Raw genomic sequence first — 25817 nt, 5'->3', positions numbered from 1 at the left:
GTGCTTTGAACTGGCTCCAACAGGACTTTGCTCAGGGGCTTTTTGGCGATTAGGTGTCTTCTTTGGTGTGTATGTATATTTAGAGGCAGATAGAGGTTCTGTGAAAGAACCTGACTTTTCATATAAAAACGCTTGAACAGAAAAGCTATCAGGAACTGATACTCTACCCACAAACTCACACATTTACACTCACCACTTACGCTGCTGCTACTGTCTATTATCTATCCTGTTGCCTAGTCACTTGAACCCCTTTAACCCTACCTATATGTACATAGCTACCTCAATTACCTCGTACCCCTGCACATCGACTCAACGTGTATTTATTCCTTGTGTCACTATTTATATTTTTTATCTTTAACTCTGTATTGTTGGAAAAGGACCGGTAAGTAAGCATTTCACTGTGTGTCTACACCTGTTGTTTACAAAGCAAGTGACAAATACCATTTTATTTTGATTTGATTTGACGAATGGGTTGACTTAGAGTTGAATGTAAGATGGTGGATTAGATCGATGCAGCTTTAGATAATAAAGGACTTTGGTTTTTCAATGTGAGTCTCAAAGTCACAATCTGTAGTTGATTTTGTTTGAGCATCAATTTGCTTGCTTTTTGTCGTGTGGCCACAGCAGACAAAGAAGTCACAGATTGCCCCTTTAAGGCACTCAGTCAGTCACATTGGTAATTCCAAAGGAGTGCAGAGTGAGGCGTGAAGGTTTACTGCTGTCTCAGAGTCGTATTTCTTCAGTTGTTTAGTTCTATTTTTCATTAGACTGAGAGTATTTCTATTCAATTTGGCTTTCACCACACCTTCCTGAGAATGTGTCAACACTCAACAGGAACTTTAGAGGCCATGTCCACCTGCTTTCTGCCAATACAAGGGGAGTGTCCTGTTTCACCCAGGTGGCTGCTAGAGCTGCACATTGATGTGAATGAGGCAAGTGCCCCCCTTTGAGACTAAGTGAAAAACATTAAATAAAGGCAATCCATTATCTCAACACAAGGGTGTTGGCTAGACATCTCCCATTAAAATCTCCACAGAGAGGAAGAGGCTCCAGTCCATGGAGGGCAATTTACCTAAGAGGGGACACAACCTCTACGTGTGTCATCTAGTGATACAGCCTCACTGCTTAGTCTGGTTGGTCAATAGGGAGCCTCGTGTGGAGGCAGGGAGGGGCCAGACAATGAGGAGAGCGAGAGAGAGACCAACCAAGAATTCACAAAATGGGACAAACACCAAATTGAGACAGAATTCAGGCAGAATTCTGCAAAAATATCCTCTGTGTACAACGAAAAACACCAAATAATGCATGCAGAGCAGAATTAGGCCGATACCCGCTAATGATCAATATCCAGAAAAGAGCCGTTAAATTCTATAACCACTTAAAAGGAAGCAATTCCCAAACCTTCCATAACAAAGCCATCACCTACAAAGAGATTAACTTGGAGAAGCGTCCCCTAAGTAAGCTGGTCCTGGGGCTCAGTTCACAAACACAAACAGACCCCACAGAGCCCCAGGACAACAACAACAACACAATTAGACCCAACCAAATCATGAGAAAACAAAAAGAGAATTACTTGACACATTGGAAAGAATTAACAAAAAAACAGAGCAAACTAGAATGCTATTTGGCTCTAAACAGAGAGTACACAGTGGCAGAATACCTGACCACTGTGACTGACCCAAACTTAAGGAAAGCTTTGACTATGTACAGACTCAGTGAGCATAGCCTTGCTATTGAGAAAGGCCGCCGTAGGCAGGCCTGGCTCTCAAGAGAAGACAGGCTATGTGCACACTGCCCACAAAATGAGGTGGAAACTGAGCTGCCCTTCCTAACCTCCTGCCAAATGTATGACCATATTAGAGACACATATTTCCCTCAGATTACAGAGATCCACAAAGAATTCGAAAACAAACCCAATTTTGATAAACTCCCTTATCTACTGGGTGAAAAAGTGTGCCATCACAGCAGCAAGATTTATGACCTGTTGCCACAAGAAAAGGGCAACCAGTGAAGAACAAACACCATTGTAAATACAACCCATATTTATGTTTATTTATTTTCCCATTTGTACTTATATATATACATAATATGACATTTGAAATGTCTTTATTCTTTTGGAACTTCTGAGTGTAATGTTTACTGTTACTATTTATTGTTTATTTCACTTTTGTTTACTATCTACTTCACTTGCTTTGGCAATGTTAACATACGTTTCCCATGCCAATAAAGCCCTTAAATTGAATTGAAATTGAATTGAGAGAGAGAGAGAGAGAGAGAGAGAGAGAGAGAGAGAGAGAGAGAGAGAGAGAGAGAGAGAGAGAGAGAGAGAGAGAGAGAGAGAGAGAGAGAGAGAGAGAGAGAGGACAGCCTGTATTTACACAGACACTGGTCTGGGGCTGCTGCTGGAATGTTGATGAAGCAAGGTGAAACTCAGTTCATGAGGCGATGAAATTAGAACTCTTTCTCTCTTGCTCTCCCTCTCGTTCTCTCTGGCTTTGATGTGTATCTCTGCTCTGTGTGTGTGTGTTTTGGTTTCTCTGTGTGGGTGGCGGTTGCAGGCTGCAGGAGTTTGGTAACAGTATCAGAGATAGGATAGGATAAGGAAGGTGACTGTTACATTGACGTTTACACTAAACATGATGTTATTGAAGATGTTGCTGATGGTGACAGATTAAGTAATGGTTACAGTGTTCGTGATGAGGATGGTGTGTGTTTGTGTGTGACTCACTTGTAGAGTGTGTTTATATGTGAGTGTAAAAATGCATGCATGTGTGTGTCTTACCCTGGCACGCGCCGCTGCGGATGTTTGGGATGAAGCCTCGGCGACAGGGGTGAGGCTGGGCGGGGCACATCTCACAGGGGTGTCCCCATGCCCGTCCGATGGTGGCACAGCACAATGTCTTGGTGCACACGATGCCACTCAACTGGCCCTGGCACATCTGGTTGTTGACCTGCGTGAAGCAGGGCCCGGTCCGGTAGTCTGGAGCGAGAGAAGGAGAGAGAACAAGAATCAGCCATTTTGGCAGCCATTTTCTCATCCGACCTCTTTAAAATCCCCCTCTGAATGTTCTGTATAACTGAAAGGTAGTGAGGGAAAACACATCTAAAGCCAAGTCTATTTCACACTTCTGCTAGCTACACTTCATTGAATTTGAAGTGTTATTGAAATAAATATAAATATACCCCAGAAGAACACCATTTAATAGGCTTTAAATGTTGCAATCTGTCTGCGTCACTGTGTGTGAATGAATTTACCTCCCCAGACTAAATGCTGCTGCACATTCCTGGTTAGAGACTTTGGTCTAGAAATATGCTGAACAGTGGGTTCCCCTATTCACTGGTGTAATGGGATAACTATATAATGGGGGAACCCATTTAGTACTGGTTCCCATCAATAACAATCTTCCCATGACAAACATTCTTGGTCCAGACCAGGGGAGAACAACTGCCCCCTCTCATTGAAGCCATGGCAGTTCAAGGCCGACCGCGGTACTGCAGGCATTGTTAGCAGAAAACACAATACCATCATTATAGTGAATGGAAAAATGTTCAAGGTCAATCTTTGTGTAAATAAAAACATTTTCAAAGACAATCATGGTACCAGTAATTGCTTCTAATACACCAGATGTATGTCCTGTATACACCACTTATTTTTAAATCGCACACAGAAGAAGTTAAAAGGATAATTTAGTTGCTAATGGCAGCCTGCAGTACCCTGGTCGGCCTTCAATTTGAGTTACTCAATGAGAAGGGTGCAGCACTGAGCTAGCCTGCAACGTCACTTCCTGGATTAGCTCAAACTGAGCATGTTACATCTCCATTATTTTTTATTTATTTTTTGGTCATTTAGCAGACGCTCTTATCCAGAGCGACTTACAGGAGCAATTAGGGTTAAGTGCCTTGCTCAAGGGCACATCGACAGATTTTTTTCACCTAGTCGGCTCGGGGATTAGAACCAGCGACCTTTCGGTTACTGGCACAACGCTCTCCATGAGACGCCATCTTAATCGACTCCATTTGGCTTCAATGCACTATTGAGTCTTCACATAGGAATGAATGGTGTCACGTGATCAATGGCTTTGTCCATTCATATATACAGTCATTGGTCCAGACCCAGGTCTGAAGCTGGTCTGAAAGTCTGCTGGACCATGGTGAGGCTATCATCACTGTACCGAAGAGGGTTGAAACCGCTTTGAGCGTACTAACAAAGACACAGTGTGTATAAGCTGGAAGTGGAAGCTTAAGTATTGCAGTTTACTGTAGCTCAGCTGGTAGAGCACGGCGCTTGTAACGCCAAGGTAGTGGGTTCGATCCCCGGGACCACCCATACACAAAAATGTATGCACGCACGACTGTAAGTCGCTTTGGATAAAAGCGTCTGCTAAATGGCATATTATATTATCATTATTATACTACAATTAGGGGAGGGGTGGTAGGGCTAGGGGAAAATAATAAAGATGGAAAATATATTTAAAAATATATATTTAAAATAATTAATATATATTTATATATTTAAAATATATATATATATATTTAAAAAATAAATAAATCTATATATATATATATATATATATATATACAGTGAGGGAAAAAAGTATTTGATCTTCCTTTAAGAGTGTGCTCCTAATCTCAGCTCGTTACCTGTATAAAAGACACCTGGGAGCCAGACATCTTTCTGATTGAGAGGGGGTCAAATACTTATTTCCCTCATTCAAATGCAAATCAATTTATAACATTTTTGACATGTGTTTTTCTGGATGTTTTTGTTGTTATTCTGTCTCTCACTGTTCAAATAAACCTACCATTAAAATTATAGACTGATCATTTCTTTGTCAGTGGGCAAACTTACAAAATCAGCAGGGGATCAAATACTTTTTTCCCTCACTGTATATGGGGGATTGGAAATGATGCAGACAATTACATTGATAGAAGCCACAATCTATCTGCAATATTAAAGCTGATCTACCCCCTAAAAAATATATATATATAAATAAAGATACAGTGTGTCACTTTGTGTGGAAACAAAGTAATGAGAAGAACACAATGTCCTCGGACTTCAATGGCCACCTTGCTGCGCTGCTCACCAGGAACAACCAGGCGACATAATCTTGTTAACCGCACTTCACGAGTCAAACACAATGACCTCATGCTGAAACCATTTGAGCAATATGATGCCCATTCAATCGCACATAATAAAACTCAAACAGGCCTAATAATGGAAAGGCCTTATTAACTCCAGTAGTGGTGCCAAAATTAATACAGCATTCATTAGAGGTACTATAGATGGGTCGGAATTAAAATAAAATACATGGTCTGAGCTGTCAAGAGGAATGTAACATAAACCCTGGAGAAGTGGTTTTAGTTGACCCTCTTCAGTTCTAAAGGAGATGTACCGAGAGATAGGGCAGCTTTGTTGTAGTAGCGCTGCTCTTATTACTTCCTGGTGCAGCTAAATGAAAGGTAGATCACAGCCAGCCCAGACGGAGAACGAGTGAATGCGAGAGAGACAGAGTTAAAGTAGGTCAAACCCAGCAGAGAGAGTAAGAGAGAGAGAGAAAGAGAGAGAGAGAGAGAGAGAGAGAGAGAGAGAGAGAGAGAGGGATTGAGACAGATCTCAGCAGCCTCTTACTGTCCCCTCTCCTGTCCTCTCTCACTCACACCCATGACCTGAGAATCTCGCCTGGACAATTTGAGGCCGGGAATGCGAGTCCCCATCCGAGCGGCACAGACCCACTGTGGCGATAACAGCCACGCACATCTGGGCTTGATTAATCTGGCCTGGTCGCGACCAGGGAGGAACAACCTCTGGGCTTGATTAATCTGGCCTGGTTGGGACCAGGAAGGAACAACCTCTGGTCCAGATGTGTCCATCCGGAACTCTGAACTCTGAACCACTCTGGGCCACATCTACAACCCCCCACTATCTAACAAACTAAGCCCTCCATCTCTTCTGCTCTTCTACCAGTCAACTCTGCATTCAAAACTCATGTAAATCATAATACTCACACTAATGTTGGACTCATATGGTCCAATCCTTTATGTCCATCATGCTTTGATCTGGTTTTGATTTAATCATACATTGGAACAATTTCAGTAAAACTAAGTCGTGGAAGTGAGCGAGGAGCATAAACATGACCTTTATGGAGAGCTATAGGGAAGTTGTTCATGCAAAAGGTATGAGATGACATGGAAGGGAGCCATTTAAAGAAAGAAAGAGAAAGAAAAAGAGAGAGAGAGAGCTGCAATTCCTTTGATCAGCAGTGAGACCCTCAAAGTGAGGAGGCGTCTGGGCACTCCCATGGCCAAACCTTCAGAAGCAGCACTAGACGACTGCTTGAGGCTCTAGCCAAGTTCAGCAGAGCCCTGTCTATGTGTGCATACGCCTGAAGGAAAACACACCGTAGGTCGGCCGCCAAGCTAGGCCAAACAAAAGACTGGAGTGATCTGAGCGCTCGCTCTTTTAATGGACTGAATAACAATCGCCTTGCCAGGGTGTCTATGTCTCAACGCCACAAGACCCAACTGACTCAGAACCAGACAGACAGGCCAAGCAGTGAGTGGGTTGACCATGAGCAGGAAACATGCACATTCCAGGGCCAGAAGAGTTAGAAATGGGAATGGGGTATAAGGAACTGAGGTACTGGCTGGGCCGAAGTTCACAACATTCGGAAGCAATTTGATTTAATTACAGTTAAAATTGCTCTATAGATCGAAACTATTCGCCGGACCCCTCCCTCATCTCCTGTATCCTGTCTTTCACCACCATCTGTCTCCTTTCCAGGTATTTTCAGTTTCCTCCACATGCTCCCGACGAAGCACAGACCACTATAAATCAAATTCTTGGCCTTTTAATTGTGAAAACTCATCAAAGGCCACCTAATAAATTAAGACAGCCTCCTCATAGGAATGTATTGCATATCTGTTACATTAGAAGCAAGGCCAAAGTATTAAACATCTGCCAAGATGTGCTGGCCAAGTGTAACTCATCCCAGAGTTGGGTTAATGAGGTTATATTATTGACTCTCACCTATATAAGATCTGTCCAGCCAATCAGACCAACATCTGTAACTGGGTTAAATGTGATCTTTCCCTATTCCCCTTTTCCTGCCTGAGAGAAAGCATTTGATGAGAGGAGATGGGAATGGGATAATCTGGGAGCTGAGAAAAGGGATGTTAATCCAGTCAGGAATGCCGGCCAAGTCGGTTGGGAAACGCTCCCGACGTCAAGCTGCACGATCACAGGGATGAGGGAGGGAATGCCGACAAGCCTTCTTATGTCAACGGTCGGTGGAAACCAAGGGAAAGCGAGAGAAAATCTGCCAATTCCAAAGCGATCCGTACATGATGTATGGAGACAAATGGAGGAGGGTTGAGATAAGATATTATTATACTCAATGAAACATGTGATTACATGGGAAGGCAGTCATTAATGTTGGTCTGGAGAGAGGTCAGACTCCTCAGCGAGTGAAGGAGGAAACATAAGCAACTCACGGGTCTTCCTGTGGCTGCTTCACAGTTTCCTGACCTGGAGGCCCTTAGACCCATACAGCTGAGAGATTTACAACTCGCCTAAACAGAACGGACCGTGTCTACACCTCGCCATCTCTTTATCTCACAGCCAAGACGGGAGCTTTTCCACTTATCCCAAGCATGTGTGTGTGTGTGCACATCTTAACTTTATGTGCATGTGTGTGTGTGTGCATGTGTGTGTGTGTGTGTGTTTGTGCATACATCTGACTGCATGTGTGTCTGTGTGCGTGCGTGTGTGTTCACGTAAGCTTGTGTGCATCTGTGTGTGTGTATGTGTTTATCTATCTACACTCCTCAAATGTGTGTACAGTAGGTGTGTGTTATTCTCATTTTGGCACAAACTGTGCTGTTTCTGTTACTGTTATCAACAGCATTATTAACAGCCCTTAAATCTACTTTCCCTTCAGCTTAATGGCTCTAAGAGGTTGAACCCTTCCTCAGGACACTTGCCCAAATGTGATGATCCACTAGAATGCTTCCCTCTGTAACCCCTGCTTTGAGACTGTGGGAGATTGTGGAAGACTCAGGGAAAAGTGAGGGAGATACGCTCAAATGCAGGATAACAATCTTGGCACCAGAAAGCTTTGTTGCCTGACTGCTAAGTTAATAGATAGCATTCTTTGAGGCAGAAACCACCACTGTGGATAATTATGCAGAACACACACACGACTGTGGAAACTCAAGTGAACACACATGGCTACAGTGCAGACACAACACAGTTCTTGCTCACCCATTAAAAGTGTGTTTTACGGTCTGTTCTCACTAATTTCAATCGTTTTCTTTGTACAGATACATTTTATTCCCCTCTCAAGTCCATTCTAACAACAGTCTCTACTCTAATTCAGAACAAATTGACTTAGCCTGGATTCCAGTGTATTTCTGCTGTAGTCATCTTGTCACAGTCTGGTTTGTTGCATGTGGCATTACTGATTGCAGAAACAGTCAGGCACCCAGGCTAAAAGTAGACCTACTACTAAAGAAGCTTCCTTATCTACTACTGTACTAAATTGCATAACATTAATAAGAAATCTCTGGACTCCATTGGTACATTGAGGGGACTCTTGCTTCTAGGACCTCAACTGATTTTCCATCAGGCAAGATCAAAGGCTACCCTTCACTGTGCCTCTTAGGACAACTCACAAATGTATTTACTTTTCTGAGGGCACTCAAATTATTTAATACATTTTGTTTATGGGAGAAATACCTAAATGTAGTGCCACTATGAAAAGCAGACGCAAAAAGCCAGCGTGTTTTTCTAACATTTCCAATGACACACAAAACATAACATGGCGATGTCATTAAAACGACATAAAAGGCATCACATGACGCTGAGATAAAGTTACTGTCCTCTACTCATTACAGAGTCACGGATCTCTCTTTCTGGCAGCATGTCCCACTCTATGAGGTCTCGATGGAGCTAAAGAATTACACACTTCTCTCCCTTGGACCCACCCTTCCCTTCCACTGGAGGAGCCTTTGTCAGACTACATGAGGAGGACAGAAATAGCAACACTTCCCCCTTTCCATCCCCTCATCATCGCCCTGACGTCATCATGGGCCAGCTCACCCGCCATTTTTTCGTTTTGTTTGGGCTGGGCTGGGTTGGATTGGGCTGACTGTGTGGGCCCATAAGAGTAATACTGTTCACTATTGGACCTGAGCCTGGTTAATGGGCCGAGACACACTGGACACATGAGCAGAACAACTCCCCATTGCCGCATTCATACAGCTGCTTCGTAATGAGAGGGCTTGGTGCTGCAGGCTGCAGAATGGACGGCTGCAGGCTGGAGGAGGCTTGGGATGGTGGGAAACTCAGCTGATTAGAGAGGGACCGAGTGGCTGTCAGTCTCCACTGTAACTCATGCTTAACCAGCATGTCTGCGACACACACACACACACACACACACACACACACATCTTTTCACCAACTTTGCTCCTCACCCTGCCAGAGAAACCTATTAGACCAGAAGCTTTCCCTGTGACTCTAGGTAGACAGAGGAAAGCACCCACACCTACTGTAACTGTAATGTACTGTCAAAGCACCTCTGGGCTTGGTTTTACCGTGACACCCCACTTCAAAAACCACTAAGTGCAACCTTGGAGCAGCAACCTTGGAAAGTCAAAGATTTATCTAGCCGGATGTCTTCACAGGACAGGGTAGTAAAATCTCTGGTAATAATACCATGTAAATTCTCACTGAGTTAAGGAAGCCCTGGGATTATGTGAGAATTAAAGCACATCTCCTCTCTTTAGGTAGATGTGGATGATTGAGGAGGTGATAGAGGGACAGTTTTACAGCCTCTCCCAGACTTCGGCAGGGGCCGACGGAGAGACAGACGAGGGTCATATTTTTACAGGACACAGTGATGAGCCAATTGCAGGGCTGGGCGGGTTAGCACCACACACACAAGTGCATGTGCACACACACACACACACACTTTGGGGCAGTGGGGGGTTTGCTGGAGGGCTGTTGGGGTCCGGTGGTCTCCCTTCTCTCAAGACTGTTTTTGTTTGGCCGCGCCTGGCTCTGTGTACACAGCTGGGGAGTCCATTTTTACTTTTACCCCCTGCCTCTGCCTCCATCCCTCCCTCCTTCCCTCGCTCCACTCCTTGTCAGGAAATGTCCATGGCACTCCACAAATAAACTTATTTCTGTCATTCCAAAGGAGCTTTTTTATTGCCAGATATGAAGTTCATACTGTATACCACTTGATTGTGTGGCGTCTCTGTCAGAGCCCCAGGCACTGTTGTGATAATGTAAGAGGTTTTCATCAACTCTTGAAAAACCAATGGAGGTTGAGAGAAGGCGGCTTCTTTAGTGTTAAAAAAACGATGTGCTTCAGCTATAGGCCTACAGCAGTGTTTGTCAACTCCAGTCCTCCAGTATCCCCAACAGTACATATTTTTGTTGTTGCCCCTGACAAGCACACCTGATTCTATTTGTCAACTAATCATAAGCCCTTTTCAAGTTGAATCAGGTGTTTTTGACGGGGCTACAACAAAAACCTGTGCTGGTGGAGGTACCGGAGGACCGGAGTTGGGAAACACTGATCTACACTGGAGTTGCCCTTCCCTATATACACATCAAACACTTTGGTTTTGAACAATAAATATCAAGAAACATTCCTCTGTTTACAGTAGGAGTGAAATGGGAAGACTGGGAAGGCTCTTACCTCTCTCGCACTGCGGGCCAGTGAAGCCGTAGACACAGGCACATCTGTTGGGCCCAATACAGCGCCCTCCGTTTTGGCAACCATTCTCACACACAGCTACAGAGAGGAGAGGGGAAGAGGTGTGTTAGGGTTCTGATACAGGTGGACAGAAACACACATACATACACACACAATAGCCGGGGGAGTGCTAAGTGTGCCGAGTGAGGTACTCACGCTGTCCACAGTGGTTGCCGGTGTAGCCCTTCTGACAGGAGCAGGAGTCCTCTTGGCAGCTGCCTCCGTTCATACACCTGACGTTACAGCTCTGCACTGTGGGACACACACAGGGGTCAACAGATGCAGCTGGAACAACTTGCCTGTGCTAGCCAAGAACCTCAACTCAACCAGCTGGTCACACACACAAGCAATGACCTCCAAATGGAACTTCAATACCCAGGTGCTCGGTTTAACTTGGAACACCATTACAGTTCAACTCCATATTTGTGTAACAATGTTGTACAGATAGGTCTAGTATCAGACATGTGCCAAGACTAACAGTTAGTCCAATGCCTGGAAGTGACACTTGGGTACTGACTGTCTTTTACATACTGGTATTTGGGCTCTGACAGCATTTCAGTTTAACACAACAATATCAACACTCACTTTTTACTATTACATTTTTGTAGAGCGCTCGACTGCAACAGAAAAGTATGGGCTGTATTTGTGTAGACCTAATTGTATTAGTCTATTGTTGAGCACTGTACTGCCACACAAGGCCCAGGCCCCACTCCAGCTACAGTTTAATCAAACTGACTGTGGAGGCTATAAGTTGAGCCAGCTGTGTCCTATAGATAGGAATGTGCTGAGATCTGAAAGCTTCAATCCTGGAGGAGCAGCATTCTTAGAACTCAAAGCAGCAAGCTTTCGACAGACAGACAGACAGAACAGAGTCTGCCCGAGACAGACAGACAGAGCCTTTCCGAGACAGATAGACAGACAGACAGACAGACAGAGACACTCAGTATGTTCGGGGGGAAGTGAGGAGATGTAAAACAGGCCCCCCACTGCTCTGCTCTATCCAACCAGATCTGTCAGAAACCAGCCAGCCTACAGCAGAGACCAGCCCATAGCAGAGTGGTATAATGAGAGGGCTTAGTCAGTCTCCCTAAAAACGCAGCACATTTCATGAGACTACTTCTACAGTAATTGATTCTGGCAGATGCCTATGTTTTTACTCAGCCTGGGTAGAACGGTACATGATGCCCATGCAAGCCATTGATTGGAAGTTGGAACACCCTTCTCACTCCCTCGCTCTTTCTCTAGCTTGCTGCCATCTTTAATTACTGTAATTCATCTCTCTTTCTCTTTCTTTACAGGCTGTGATTCATGAGGTGGTAAGGGTATACTGCATGACTGGATTTTCTGGACCCCTTCTTCGCCTCTACAGTTATTCTAGAACTTCCAGTTACTGTAAATGACCCAGTAGTACCATTCTGACTGACTGTACACAGCAAACCTAGCTAACGCCCAGTCTGACTCCAGGCCTGGCTAGCGTCTCGTGCAGACACTTGGTGATGGATTAGCGTGAATGCCTTTGGACTAGAGGTTTATGGGTTTGTGTACGGGTCTGCACGGCATGGGGAAGATCTATTCTCCCCAGACTCAACCTCAGCTCAACTCAGAGCTCCAGGGCAGTGGGCCATATCGTTTAACTCCCACAGCATTCAGGCTAATCTCTCAGGCCAACAGGGAAATGAAACATGAAAAATGACTCTATTGACTGATTGCAGCTCTGAACCACGATGCATTGCTAGGGGGAAAACAACTAGCGAGGACACATTTTTAGCATGACGTAATCATGCAAATGTTTTATCTAAACAGAGTGCAGCTCAGGCGAATTCGTCAATTTTTCAAATGTCTCTCATCCGTTCCAGAAAAAATATTCTAAATATGTCACAAAGGGAGGGGCGGGGGGGCGGGGATTGGAAGAACATCAGACATGGCTGTAGACTCAGTTTACCAAAACTTTATGTTACAGCACATTTAGGGTTGAAGGGGTTCATGCATGTGTTTTCTCTGTAACGGGGGGTTGGTGGAAATGGAGGGGGTGGAAGGGGGGATGATCTCACTGGCTAGACCCGCTGACACCCCCCCGTTACAGAGGGGAGAGATGGTCCATTCCTGTGACCCGTGCCTAGAGCGCCACACGTGCAGGAGGTTGGGGTCCCACAGACCATGAACCACAATGCACCTCTGTGTGGCTGCCCTGTGGGTCAGCCTGCATCCTCCACATCTGTGTGTTTTCTTTACGGGAGGTTGGGAGAGCATAGGAAACTAGTGGTGGTGGGGCTGGAACACTGAGGCACTTTATGGCTGTGTTCTGTTCTGTACTGGCTTATACACAGCTCCTGGGACCAGTGACATGTCAACGTCAAGTTCACTATGGAAATGTCATGTTGTGAAATACACGGGCTCGTGGAGAGACTTTGACGAACCGTGTCTGAAACGATTCACAGCATCACGTTTTTCAGCGCCGTGCAAATCAATCTGGTTGATGTAATAGTGTAGTCTGGTGAGTTTGGCTGAATCGCATTTCCATCTTTCAGTTTAGGACTTCAGTAAATACAATTTCATCTGATTAGTAAAGTTAATCAAATAGGGCTGGTTTTCCAGATACAGATTAAGCCTAGTCCTGGAATAAAAAGCATGCTCAATAGAGAATCTCCATTGAAATAACATTTATGCCAGAACTTAATCTGTGTCTAGGAATCCAGAATAAATTAACTATGGCAGTGATTACGATTTCTAAGAATGGAAGTCAAAGATTTAAGAAGGGAAGTCAAAGCTTTTTTTCTGGGGCTCTTCTGTCTGTGTCATAGATCTACAGGTATATGATACCACTTTCCCAGAGTTGTGCTGAGCCTGTATGGACCCCGTTGTCACGTCTCCACCCGTTGCTCCCCTCCGGCGCTCTGATTCGCCGGTCTACTGAGCCACCGGTCTGAGCGCACCACCTCGGCAACACCGGAATGGAAACCCAACGCACCCTAATCAGCTCCAGCGCACCTGCACCTCATAATCTCATCACCACCCCTATTTAGCCCTGGACTGTTCTGGATGATGTTGTGTGTGATTGTTAAGCGTCGTGTCGGTTACGCTATCGTTGTGATTTCGCTTGATCATTGTTAAGTAAACCTTGACCTTGTTAATTCTTGCGTCTGCGTCCTGCCTCTTCGTATACTCAGTACTCGTCACACCCGTTAGTTGACAGCTGTTTCTGAGGGACTCTGATGTAGCGTTCATGGTCATTAGAGGGTAATTATAGTTATGGGAAGAGGTCTGAGATGACTGGACTGATCCTGGGCACAGCTGTGCAGGATCTATTGGTCAATAGTCCTTTATATTTATTTGTCAGGAACCATGTTGTAACAAAGTTAACGATAAGCAACAGGTCGCCCTTATGACAGGTCTCCCTTGAATACGAGATGGGTCATCTCAATGGTCAGCTTCCAGTTGAAGCTCGCATCTGCTACAAGACCATGGTGCTTGACCTCCGTACCTTCAGGCTCTGATCAGTCCCTACACCCAAACGAGGGCATTGCGTTCATCCACCTCTGGCCTGCTGGCCCCCCTACCTCTGCGGAAGCACAGTTCCCGCTCAGCCCAGTCAAAACTGTTCGCTGCTCTGGCACCCCAATGGTGGAACAAGCTCCCTCACGACGCCAGGACAGCGGAGTCACTCACCACCTTCCGGAGACACTTGAAACCCCGCCTCTTTAAGGAATACCTGGGATAGGATAAAGTAATCCTTCTACCCCCCCCTTACCCCACCCCACAAAAAATTGTAAAGTGGTTATCCCACTGGCTATAAGGTGAATGCACCAATTTGTAAGTCGCTCTGGATAAGAGCGTCTGCTAAATGACGTAAATGTAAATGTAATGGGATTACCTTTATAAATAAAGGATTTTAAAAAATGCCTGGAAATGTACACACAGCCTTATAACTATGGTACGTCGATTAAGATACATATAAATAGCTTGACCGAAAACATGTTGCTGATTTCTTCCAAGTTGTTCCGACCTCTACATTCCCGATGTGGCCTCTGAGACATAAAAGTGCTATCAATAACCTGACCAATGACTACATTGCCAGAGACCGGGTGTAATTAAGGGAAGGGAAATTTACAGTATTTAAAAATAGGTCTCCATTTAGCTTTAAGCTTGTCAACTGCAGTGCATTAGTCTGTAGAGTCACCCAAAGCAGTATTGCATCTCACTTAAAGGGGCAATGCATTCAAAAATGTGATTTTCCTGTATTTTATATATATTTCCACACTATGAGGTTGGAATAATACTATGAAATTGTGAAAATGATGATAATGCCCTTTCAGTGTAAGAGCTGTTTGAAAAGTTTGCCTGAAATTTCTGCTTGTTTTGCATTGGTGCGGTTTTGGACCGCCTGGCGGTATAAGTTCATAGACCACTAACAAAGAGTTTGCCCTCCTCTATGTCAATAACAGCTAGTTTTCTGGTTACAAATCCCTCCCATTAGGCCCCCCACTCAGACCATTTTTGTTTATTTTTGACCATTTTAATAAAAAAAACTATGACAGTAAGGTACTTCCCAGAGCTGGCAGGTGAGTGTATTTATGCCATGTTTAATCTCAGCAGTCGTTAACCTGTGTAACCCTTGATCCCATTAAATCTTCCAGAAGGCCAGAAAGAGAGAATGCTTTTTAATGATACACACAAGTCACAGTGTTGAACTACAACATTTCTGGCCCGTTTGCCAAAAATATGAAACGGACCAATAAAATGATTCGTTTGGAAGAGAAAAAACAGGACAAAACAAACTCCAGACCTGGAAAATCCCAATACTGTAAGGCAGGTCTGTAAAAATCCCCTGTATGAGAGCAGAAGTGGTGAGTGTGACAATTAGTTCGCTACAGCTCTATGGGAAGCTCCTGCGTCCAGCTCCTCTCTCTCTCGCTGAGGGAAATTACTTCATACTGTTTTCAACCGTTTCCCATCACTTGGCTTTGGCTCTGCTGGAGGCCTGTCTCCAACATTCAGCCTATGGGGGGACGTTAGCCGCTCATACCCCGGTTTCGGGAACTGTTTTCCCAGCACATAAAGCTGGCGTCTGGCCTCTCTGGGGTGTCCGACCAATGTGTGTGGACTGTGGAGTAGATCCTGTTTCACACCTCAGGGCCAGATGGGCCGGCCCACACTCGGGGCTCAGAGCTCACTGTGTGTGTACGGGGGCCTGAAGGGGCTAGGCGTGACTGATGAGACTGCTCCCGCCCAGCCAAGCAGGTGAGCATGCTACACACACTCAGTAAGTGCTGTAAAACTGTTCCTCAGTGGGCTAGGCTAGGAGCCCCAGCCGTGTGCGTTAATCCTCCCAAACCCTTTGACCTGGAGGCTGAGTCTGGAGCGGCTGGAGGCTGTCAACCAGGCCAGGCTGTCTCTGAAGCAGCATTACCCTGACATGTTATAGCCCTCTGTGGGGGCAGGGAGGCCTGGCCATGTGGGTGCTGCTGGGCAGACAGTCAAAACCATGGATACACAGAGCTAGCTAGGCAAACTCAGTTTGAAATTTAGCAAATGGCAAATTGGAACGATCCCACTGGGCACACGCTGGTTGACTCAACGTGGTTTCCACATAATTTCAATGAAATTACGTTGAATTGACGTCTGTGCCCAGTGGGATATTGTCATGGAACATTTAGTGATGCCAACATGGATTGCGGAACTTTACACTATCTATAGCTGTGGTGGTCTATTGTGTGTGTTAGGTTGTATTGGGTGGTGTTGGGTTGTATTGGGTGGTTGCTGGGAGTGGGGTTGGGGGATGTAGGGTGTTGGATATTAGGACTCACCTCCGGCCCCGGCTCCGGCTCCGGCCCCACAGCTGGGGGAGAGCTGGCCGCTGCCGCAGGTGCACATGTTGGGTCTGGAGCAGAAGCCATCACCGCACGAGTTACGGCAGATCGCTGGGAGGAGAGAGATAGAAGAGAAGTCAAATATACAGTATGTCTAGATGAACTTCGGCCCAGCCAGCCAAAAGAGGATGGCCTGAGAACTCCTCTTGGCCTACTCTTTGTACGTAGATTTCTGTTAAGCACTTTCTGATAAGTTCATTTGTGGAAAGCTCTATATAAATCAAATGTGATTCATACAGGGGTTTTATAGACTACCAATGCAGAGGCAACCTGACTTTCAGTTTATTTGTATTGTGACCGTAGTGTCTCGGTACTTACGGACAATACACTGGTTCCCTCCAGGCAGAGTCTTCCAGCCAGGGCAACAGTAGGAGTGGAAGCGAGAGCCACACACATTGGGCCTGCAAGACAGGGAAAACAAACTCAGTACTCAACAGAGCCCCAATATATTTAAGCAAATCACAGACCCTGGCGACCTTTGCTTTCACTCTAAACAGCTCCAATGTTGACGGTAGGCATTTCTTGTATGGCTTACACGGAAATACCAGTTTGTTTTTAGTCATACTCTATGTACAGTTCCCAAGAAACAGGAGATATCTATCAACCCCTTTCTCTAAGCCTCCCTGGTCTCTGCTCTTCTGGCTAACGTCCTGCCCGGTAACACGCCTCCTGGAGTCCAGGTTGTGCCTGCTGATTGATCGGGAGGCAAAATAAAAAAATAAAAAAGATTGGACAGGAGGCTGCCCTGATCACTGACACATGTAAGAGTCATCAAACAGCTCAGAGAACGGTTGACTGGTCTTCCAGATTAGCTACAACATCCCCCTGAGGGAACATTCCAATCACATCCACACATAACAGACCTGGTCTCAAGTACTCTAACTACCTTACAGAGGTAGTGACTCAGACTCAGTCAGAGAGTCTAATGAAAGGGCAACACTGTAGTATATACGATCTACTGTATTGGTGGTGAAGCAAGCTCTTTGTAATGCATTTTACTTCGGAATTCATCAACTCTGTAGGACAATATAATAACCAGGGGGTGGAATTCACAGAAGAGCTATATTAAATGGAATCTCAGCAAACAGTGGATTAGGGCTGTTCTAGATGGATTAGATGGATCCATAACTAAGGGAACATCTACTTTTCCTTCATGCAACACAAGATTATTGTCCGCCTCCTCTTCCTTTAAAGACATTCACTGGTGTCTGTCAGTCACCTGGGAACAGACTAGAGCAGCTGTAGTTTGGATCTTTAGAGCAACTGAAAGGAGAGCAGAGAAGAGCACACCTCCAACAGCATTACCAGATGGCACAAACACAGAAAATGAGGGAGGGTGGGAGAAAGAGAGAGAGAGAGGGAGGGAGAGAGAGAGAGAAAGAGAGGGAAAGGGTAAGGAAGAAAGAGAGTGTGAGGCAGAGACAAAAGAGATAGCGAGAGATAGAAAGAGACAGAGGGATTGAAGAGGGAAAGGAGAGATGTAATGAAATGAAGGTTACGAGGAGAGAAAATACAGAATTTTGGGAAGGAGACGAGGGATCAGTAGGAGGTAAATGAAAACAGGTTTATGTTAAGGAGATGAAGGAGGAGGAGGAGGAGGAGGAGGAGGAGGAGGGGAGGGAGCGGAAAACAGAGCAGCAGATATGGAAACAGAGAAAGGGGCAAAACAAGCAACCAGAGGCGAACCCCTGAGTGGCTGCAATTTTTGGGTCATAGGCCTACACAAATCTTGAGGGGGCTTGAAAAATGCTGTTTTAACATACACGAACAGCGCGAGAGCACAACATTCCAACAATTAATGACGCAAAACTGCTTGCATGCTACAGCCAATCATCTCTCTACACAGGTTAGCAGTTCTTCCACTCATTGAAACCTGGATATGCCAATTGACAACAAACCCCAGCCAAACCAGGGTCAACCCAGTAATCCCACACATATCGGTTTGGCTGGGTTTGTTGTTCCTGCTCTCTCCTTCAGGCTAACCCCAGCCTCCTTACAGGAGGGGAGCACATACAAGTTCAGCCCCGGGGATTTGCCTCAATATTGAAATGTCATGCTGTTTTCAGCACTCAATTTAAAGAAGATTAGCTCTTCTATCACTGGCTGAAGTCTTTGATGTAGCCTTCTGGCCCATGGCACTCTCATTGTCACTCATTAATAGTAATAAAACAAAGATGAATGCACACAGCACAGTAGCCAGGAGAAATATTAAAACCCCAAAACAAAAAAGGCCATTCTATTGGGACCTAAACCCCCCTTGGTGTAGTTTGAGAGATTGTTCTAGATTTTAGATACAGCAGCTATGGTATGGAACTGGAAGTGTTGCTGTCAATGAGGTCAAATGGGACTTTGTATAAGCCTAGTGACATACTTTCAGAGTCCCACTGTAAGGAAAATACTTTTAACCTGGTGTTTTTCAAAGGTTTAGAGCTCAAAGGCTTTCAGAAAAAACACTTAATTGCGTCTATATTCTCTAGGATTTTCCCTCTTGTTTAATAGTGTAAGATGGTGAAAGACACGACAGGACCTCAAACGGACCAGATCTTCTTACTTTTTCTCCGTCCTTTGATCTTACAGACCAACATATAGGCTAGAGGCCTTCTGGATGCCTTCTGGGGGCCACAGGCTCCTGGCTGGAAAGTGCAAACTCAACAGTTATGAGACAGAGTGCCAGGGGCTCTTCATATGGAGGATTCCAGGGGGACAGAAGGTCAGAGCCAGACAGTTCAGAGGCACAGAAGGGGCCACGCTGGGACTAGTGGGAAATTAGCTGGGCGGATGGGAGGCTGTAAAGACCACAGACTGGCTTTCAGACAAACAGCTCCCAGCCAGGACAACTGTAGGTCAGTTGGAGGAGGTAATCCAACTGGAAAAAGGGGGATGGGGGCTACAAACCCTTCTAAAGGTCAGAGGTCAGCTCACTGGCATTTGACCCCCAGTCGGTAGATTGTTACCCTTTTCTGCCCTAAGATATTGGGACCTGCTGCTTTGTCAGATCTGGAGCTAATAGGATACGCTGAGTTCATCTTTATCTTCATAACTCTGGGAAGTTTTTTTGTTGTCCTGCTTTAGTGTTCATTCTAAAAACTCCTGAGAAAGTTTTTTTCTTAGCTAAAGTTGGCCTGATTCTCTCCCTAGACTAATTTGAACCCTGAGCTCATACTGTACTGGTCTAGATGGGGGCTGAGATACATACCTCTCACTCTCTGGGTTAGTGGGTTTAGAGGGAGCAGGACGAGGGAGGGGGGTCTACATGGGCCAAACAAAGTCCAAATGGGCATAATTGTTCTCCTTAAGAATAACCATCAAGTGTCTTGTCCAAGTTTTTTCTTAGTTTTATTATGAGGCCCATGTGAATTATGGCCAAACTTACAATGTTTGTGATAAACTATAACGATAGGCAGAGTTTTTGTGAAACATGAATCCATCCCATCAACTCCATTAACAAAGTGTCCATACATACATTGTCTCCTAGGGCAGATGGAGCAGATAGATTTCTTGTTGTGCCTCTTTTTGTGAGGGTGACAGAAAATCTAAACCACATTAGCTCAACCACATGCCACATGAACCCCCGGAAAGAGAGGTTCTGTCTTTTAGGTCTAGCCTGAATGTATGCATAAAATGCAGACACATAAAAAAATGAAAGGAACTCTAATGCATATAAAACACAAGAAAACAGGTCGTCCTTCATACATCCCAAATGTTCCTCTCAGACTTTGCGAGCTTGACCTTCCCTCCTCTTCCCCTCTTCCAAATACCAGCTGATGTATCTATAGCTTTATTGGAGAGAACGACCGGGACATTCGAGAATATGGGAATTATTTTCTTAAGGGTCAGGCATGTGCCAGGCAGCCTCTGGGGAGAGCAAGGACCCCATCCAGGCGAATGGAGTGGAATTGACATTACCTTGGAAGGAACCTGAATGCACTTCTAAAGCATTTCCCCTGAGCTGAGTGTTGGCTGCCTAGAAGCCCCAGTATGGACTGCTTCCCTCCCTCTTCACATGCAGGAGACCTTATTAGCCTGCCTGAAAGGCTGTTTCGTTCTGTCTGGCATGGCTGGTTATGAGGCACAAACTCTCTCTCCCTCTCTCTCTCCCTCTCTCCCATCCCTCTCAACCCAGAGCCCACCACTTTTACAGAGCCTCCCAGGTTGTACATTATAGTATCAAGGTAATTGAGGAGGTCCCAGAACACAGGCCAATGGTCTAATCAGATTCCACCCATGTGTAGAAGCCAAATTGCACTCTGTCTAGGAAGTCAATAAATCAGACTCAACATCAGCCAGTCCAGCAACAGACCGGCAACAGTAGAGTCTGAAACCCTGGCATGTGGAGCATTCAGGCAGCAGATAAACACTGTTCACACAACAAAGCGTTATGACCACCATTAACATAATCCCTCTTCCACAGAGGAAATCTGATGCTGTACAGAATGTGCAATGGAAGACTTTCCAATGTCATGTCAATGTCATTATGTTGTGAGGGGAGCTATCAACTTGGATAATCTTTATATGTTGGGTGCAAATACTTTTCTATAAAAATAGTCGAGTTTAACAACATTATGGAAAAAGTCCACCGGGTATGTTACTCGCCATGAAAACTAAGGCAATTGTTTAATAGGAACAGCACGAGTTTGTACAATTGTTGCATTTGCTAAATTATTATTCTATATCACTGAGTAGATCAGAGGATAAGATGGCCAGGCAAGAGCAGCCCACTACGTGTGTCTAAGTCAACCACAGAGTGACTGTGACACAGGTCAGGCCTGAAGTGGCCTTGTGCCTGGCTGGCTCACAGACAAAATGGTTCCATTGAGACTTGTTTGGCTCTCCGATATACAGGGGATCCATTTATGTCCGGCAGAGAGGTCCAATGGCTGCCAAATTAATCACACTGACTGACAACGCAGACACGTCTGTTTGTTCTGTGCAGCGTGAATCATTACTGAACATTTAGGAAAACAGCAAGTCAGTCCTATGTGTGCTTTACCCTACCCAGGTCCTGCACTGTAATTTAATACTATTTAATTCCATGCAGGCTTAGCTCTCTCGCTCTCTCTCGCTCTCTCTCTCGCTCTCTCTCTCTCTCTCTCTCTCTCTCTCTCTTTCTCTCTCTCACTCTCTCTCTCCCTCCTTTTCTCTCTGCCATGAGTTCTGTTGTTTTGTCACCTGTGGCAGTGAAACAAATGTCCCTTGTCGTGCCCCCAGAGCGATCGGAATACCCCCTTCCCTGCGTTGGGGCGCGGGGGAGCCATAAGCAGGGACAGATGAGAGACTGATTGGAATAACTGATACAAACATTTGAGAATCGTCCCAACAAAACATCCTTTGTTTTTCCAAAAGGAGGAAACATACAGTAAAAGCTTGCCATGCTCCATTGACACACATCCCACCCAGTCCCTTGGGAGATTGGGGGGGGTTTGAGGGGAAACGGTAGGGATGGCGATGATGATGGAGAAGGGGGAGGAGGGGGGTGTTCTGTGTTTTCTATAATCCACCCCAGTTTGTGAATTTCCAATTGACTGCCCTTTTACCCCCACTTTGAGTGATTACCTCAGCTCAAAACATTCTTGCTAATAAACTTTCCCCTGCAGTCTTCAGCTATGTGTTCTCCAGCTAATACGCCTAACAGAATGCCTACTTGCCTAGATTTGGGTCATTGCGTTCACTCGACAAACTTTAATAGACTCTCTGATGAAAATGCAATTTTGCTGTAAATACTCAAGGATCTCTCAATGTTGCAAGCAACCTTTTAGCTTCGAACATGTGCTGTCTTTGGGAGAACAATTATGTATTCAGCATTATTTGGCTGTAGTAAGGATATGTTGGCCTTAGCCCAGGAAGCACAGCAGTGGAAAAAAGAGTTGCCAAGACAGCTCAATGGGGAAAGCTAGCCATAAACCAATTGTCCAACTGTCCATATTCTAAACCTAATCATATTACCATGTTTCAGTGGAGCAGTATGGTTGAACTCAAAGATAGACAACCACACAAATGTTGTTTGTTTCTTCCTTATCAATCAACATAAATCATTTGCAGTTCTGGCCTAAACAAAACTCAGCAAACAGAACTCCAGAAAACAAACTCCTTACCCTCTTAGTGTCTCCTGTCCTCTCCGGCGAACCCTTTGCACCTCCCTCTCATCCACCTTCCCCGTGAAGCGGCTGGCTTGGTACCCTCCATCTCCCGCTCCTGCCTGGCCATACGCCGTGTGGACTGCGGCCCAGCAAACGGCCGCCCATCCCAGCAGCAACCGGGCCAGCTTTCCTGCTCCCATTAGCTGCTCTGTGTGGCTCTGCGTAGCCCTGCTGCTGAAGACTTCTGGATGATGTCACTTCCTCTTCGTTGACGAGTTACACGCACACGTTTGTGTGGACCTGTCCCAGTCCTAGTGTGCACTCCAGGGTGGGGGGCTGGAGGGGGCAGACACAGGAATGTACATCAGGGCTTTTGGCCTCCAGCAGACATGCCAACCATCTCAACAGAAGAGTATGGCTACAAGAAAGGTACTTAGAGTGGAATGTGTGCCGTTTCAAGTGTGCAGAAAAAGTAACAGGTTGCTGTGCCAAATGACAGTGAAATGTATTTTTAATTGCTAATGTCATTGCTGAAAAGTCAACAGTTTTATTTAGAGTGCCCCCCTCACCCCAAACTCCCCCAACCCTCTTTCTCTCTCCTTCTCTCGCTCTTAATTTGGAAAGCCTTCAGTTGTTCCTCATCAATATCAAATTAATTTCTAATAACTTACCTGGAAGTTTACTTTTACAAGTCTGTTCTGACTGCATTAGAACATATTAAGTTGAAAAACGTTCAAGTCTAACTGGACAGCCATTGTTTTTTTTCTTTCTTCCTCTCATTAAAAGTCAGCTTTAAGACTGAATGGTGGACCCCCAATGATATATAACCACAGTTTAACCCACATCAGGGGGTTACAGAGCAGGAAGGAGATTTTCCCTTCAATAATGGGAGACGGTTATTGGAAGAAAAGGGGAAGAAAAATTGCCTCCATCCCTGATTCCAATCAAATTTTATGGAAGATGAGTGATAGATTACTGGTAACAATACTCTCCCTTCCCTCACTCCACCCCCTTTCTTTATTTCACTCTCTCTCTCGCTGACTCACACACACACACACAAACAAACTTGAATTTGCTTTACATAAAATATAATGTTGAAATGTTGAAGCAAGAAGTCATTATGAAAATTTCAATAGCCATTTCAATGAGCAATTATTATCATAATTTGTCATCCAATTTGCAATTTACAGAAAGTTATCTACTAGAAAGTCTACATAGTAATTATTCGGATTTTTAAAAAAATCTTTCACACATTTGATAGGCTACAACAAAACCCTTAGTAGAAAAAAAGTTAGTGGCTTCATTTACAGTAGGCTATGAGAGGGAATCAATGTGGGCGGGATCAATCCACCAGACCGAACAAAGAAAAATGCCTGATCAATTACCAATGGATAGGTCAACACAGCCATAAAGTCATACATCCCGCCTATTTCTACAATTTATCTTCTTAAAATCTGGTTTCAAAACTAACCCTAACCTTGAACATAACCTTAACCACACTGCGAACCGTATGATTAACCCTAGCCTTAAATTAAGACCAAAAAGCAAACTTTAGTTTTCATGAAATTTTACGGCCAATTTGGACTTTCTGCCTGTAGTAACTAGTGACGATCCAGTGCAGCCTTTTCTCGACTCAAATGTCAAATGACCCGTAAATTGTTTCCGTCGCAAAAAATACACATATAAAACGTAATTCAGCTAAAACGCATATAAAACTTTATTCACCTTTGTCTTAACTCTGAAAAAAACGTTTAAGAAAACGACAGAAAAAACTACATAGAACAGTGAAATTAATGAAATTAACAATATCCGACAGGCTAAACACTTTGGACTATAATGAAGGCATTTTCTCCGCAACTTTTTGAATGGGACAGAAACTGCAACATGACCTCGAAGTGGACGACAAAAGGTATAATCTCTTGAAACAAAGTTGCAAAGTAACAAAGTAACAATGCTTGATAGTAGGCTATAACCACACCTATCTTGTGTGAAATATCATAAAACAACATTAATATTCCTAAAGAATGTACAACAAACCTCGGCTCATGGTCGGCTAATGAAAACTTAGCAGCAACAAAAAAAATGCCGGTAAAACAGATGTAGCAGCCTTGCCTAAAACAATCCTCACTGAAACAGTTTTGACAATTCCTTTCAACCATTCGTCTTTTGAATAAGCAAGTAAATGCACATTACTTTTGCTTTATAACACATGCAAAACATTCTCAACTCGGGTAAAACACCCCTATGCCTATGCAACGTAATTGTGAATCATTGATAACCAGTGTCATAAATCAATAGTAGCACAATACCTTACAATTGTTGCAGTGCCTTGAAGTCGAGGAGCCCCGAGTCGAAATTTGAAATGGGATATGTGCTCCAGAATGGAATATTGAACTATAGCCTTGTGAGAAAAATAGAAAAGTTAGGGAATTGCCCTGATTGGAAGAGGGGAGGTGCTTTTTTAAGACACAGAGAGGGGGGTTACTAACGGACCACAGGAAAAACCCACATTCCGTAAGACTCCACTGTTATAAAGTGGGGCAAGTATTCAGACAAACCTCTGACATTACCTCTTTTCCAACTACTTTCCTTCATACCTGTATAATGAAGTCACATCTAATAAAGCAAATTATCAATTAGATGAAAGCAATTACTAATGAAAAATGTTAAAGATAAACTAAACTTGCCAATAGGTTAGGTATGTATAGAATTCCATCCCCAAAAGGTTGGTATAGTTCTATGGTTTTTCATTATATTGTCAAATGGAAGTGATTTGTGAACCTTTCCAATCAAATGGAATAAGATCTTTTGTCTTTAAAATCGGTGGACACACCCTGTCATTTATCACAGGCAGTTTAGTACATTTACACCGAAACCAATTTGAAATGACATGTTATTGCTATATTGTATGTATATTGTGTGACAAGTATATGCATGCTATTTAGATAGCTCTGCTATTTATTGCAGTAGCCCACAGGGCAGCGATTGACATATCCTTATGCATTGCTGTGACTGTTGATAGGAAGTGGACCAAATTAACTGGGGGCCTTGCCATCTGGGTGGTATATTGGAGGAGCAGCTGAGCACATCCCAAATATTGGGGCCTACAGAGT

At 44.5% G+C, this 25817-nt stretch overlaps 1 protein-coding gene across 2 annotated transcripts in view; it reads right to left on the bottom strand.

Moving 5' to 3' along the window:
• Positions 1-22904, bottom strand: part of fbn2b (fibrillin 2b) — a gene marked incomplete at its 5' end in the record, with an annotated part of 66587 nt that extends 43683 nt beyond the window's left edge. For both annotated transcript variants that reach the window (XM_084163039.1, XM_084163040.1), the window contains 6 exons: positions 2783-2980; positions 10704-10799; positions 10917-11012; positions 16565-16678; positions 16946-17028; positions 22720-22904. In XM_084163039.1, the coding sequence (XP_084019165.1) occupies positions 2783-2980; positions 10704-10799; positions 10917-11012; positions 16565-16678; positions 16946-17028; positions 22720-22904 (772 nt within the window). The remainder of the gene's footprint in view (positions 1-2782; positions 2981-10703; positions 10800-10916; positions 11013-16564; positions 16679-16945; positions 17029-22719) is intronic.
• Between the last annotated feature and the right edge of the window lie 2913 nt (positions 22905-25817).

Source organism: Coregonus lavaretus (genome assembly GCF_964263955.1).
Source record: "Coregonus lavaretus genome assembly, chromosome: 6".
In the NCBI taxonomy this organism is placed as follows: Eukaryota; Metazoa; Chordata; class Actinopteri; order Salmoniformes; family Salmonidae; genus Coregonus; species Coregonus lavaretus.
The sequence above is the reverse complement of the archived record's forward strand: the minus strand, read 5'-3'. Positions and strand labels throughout refer to the sequence as shown.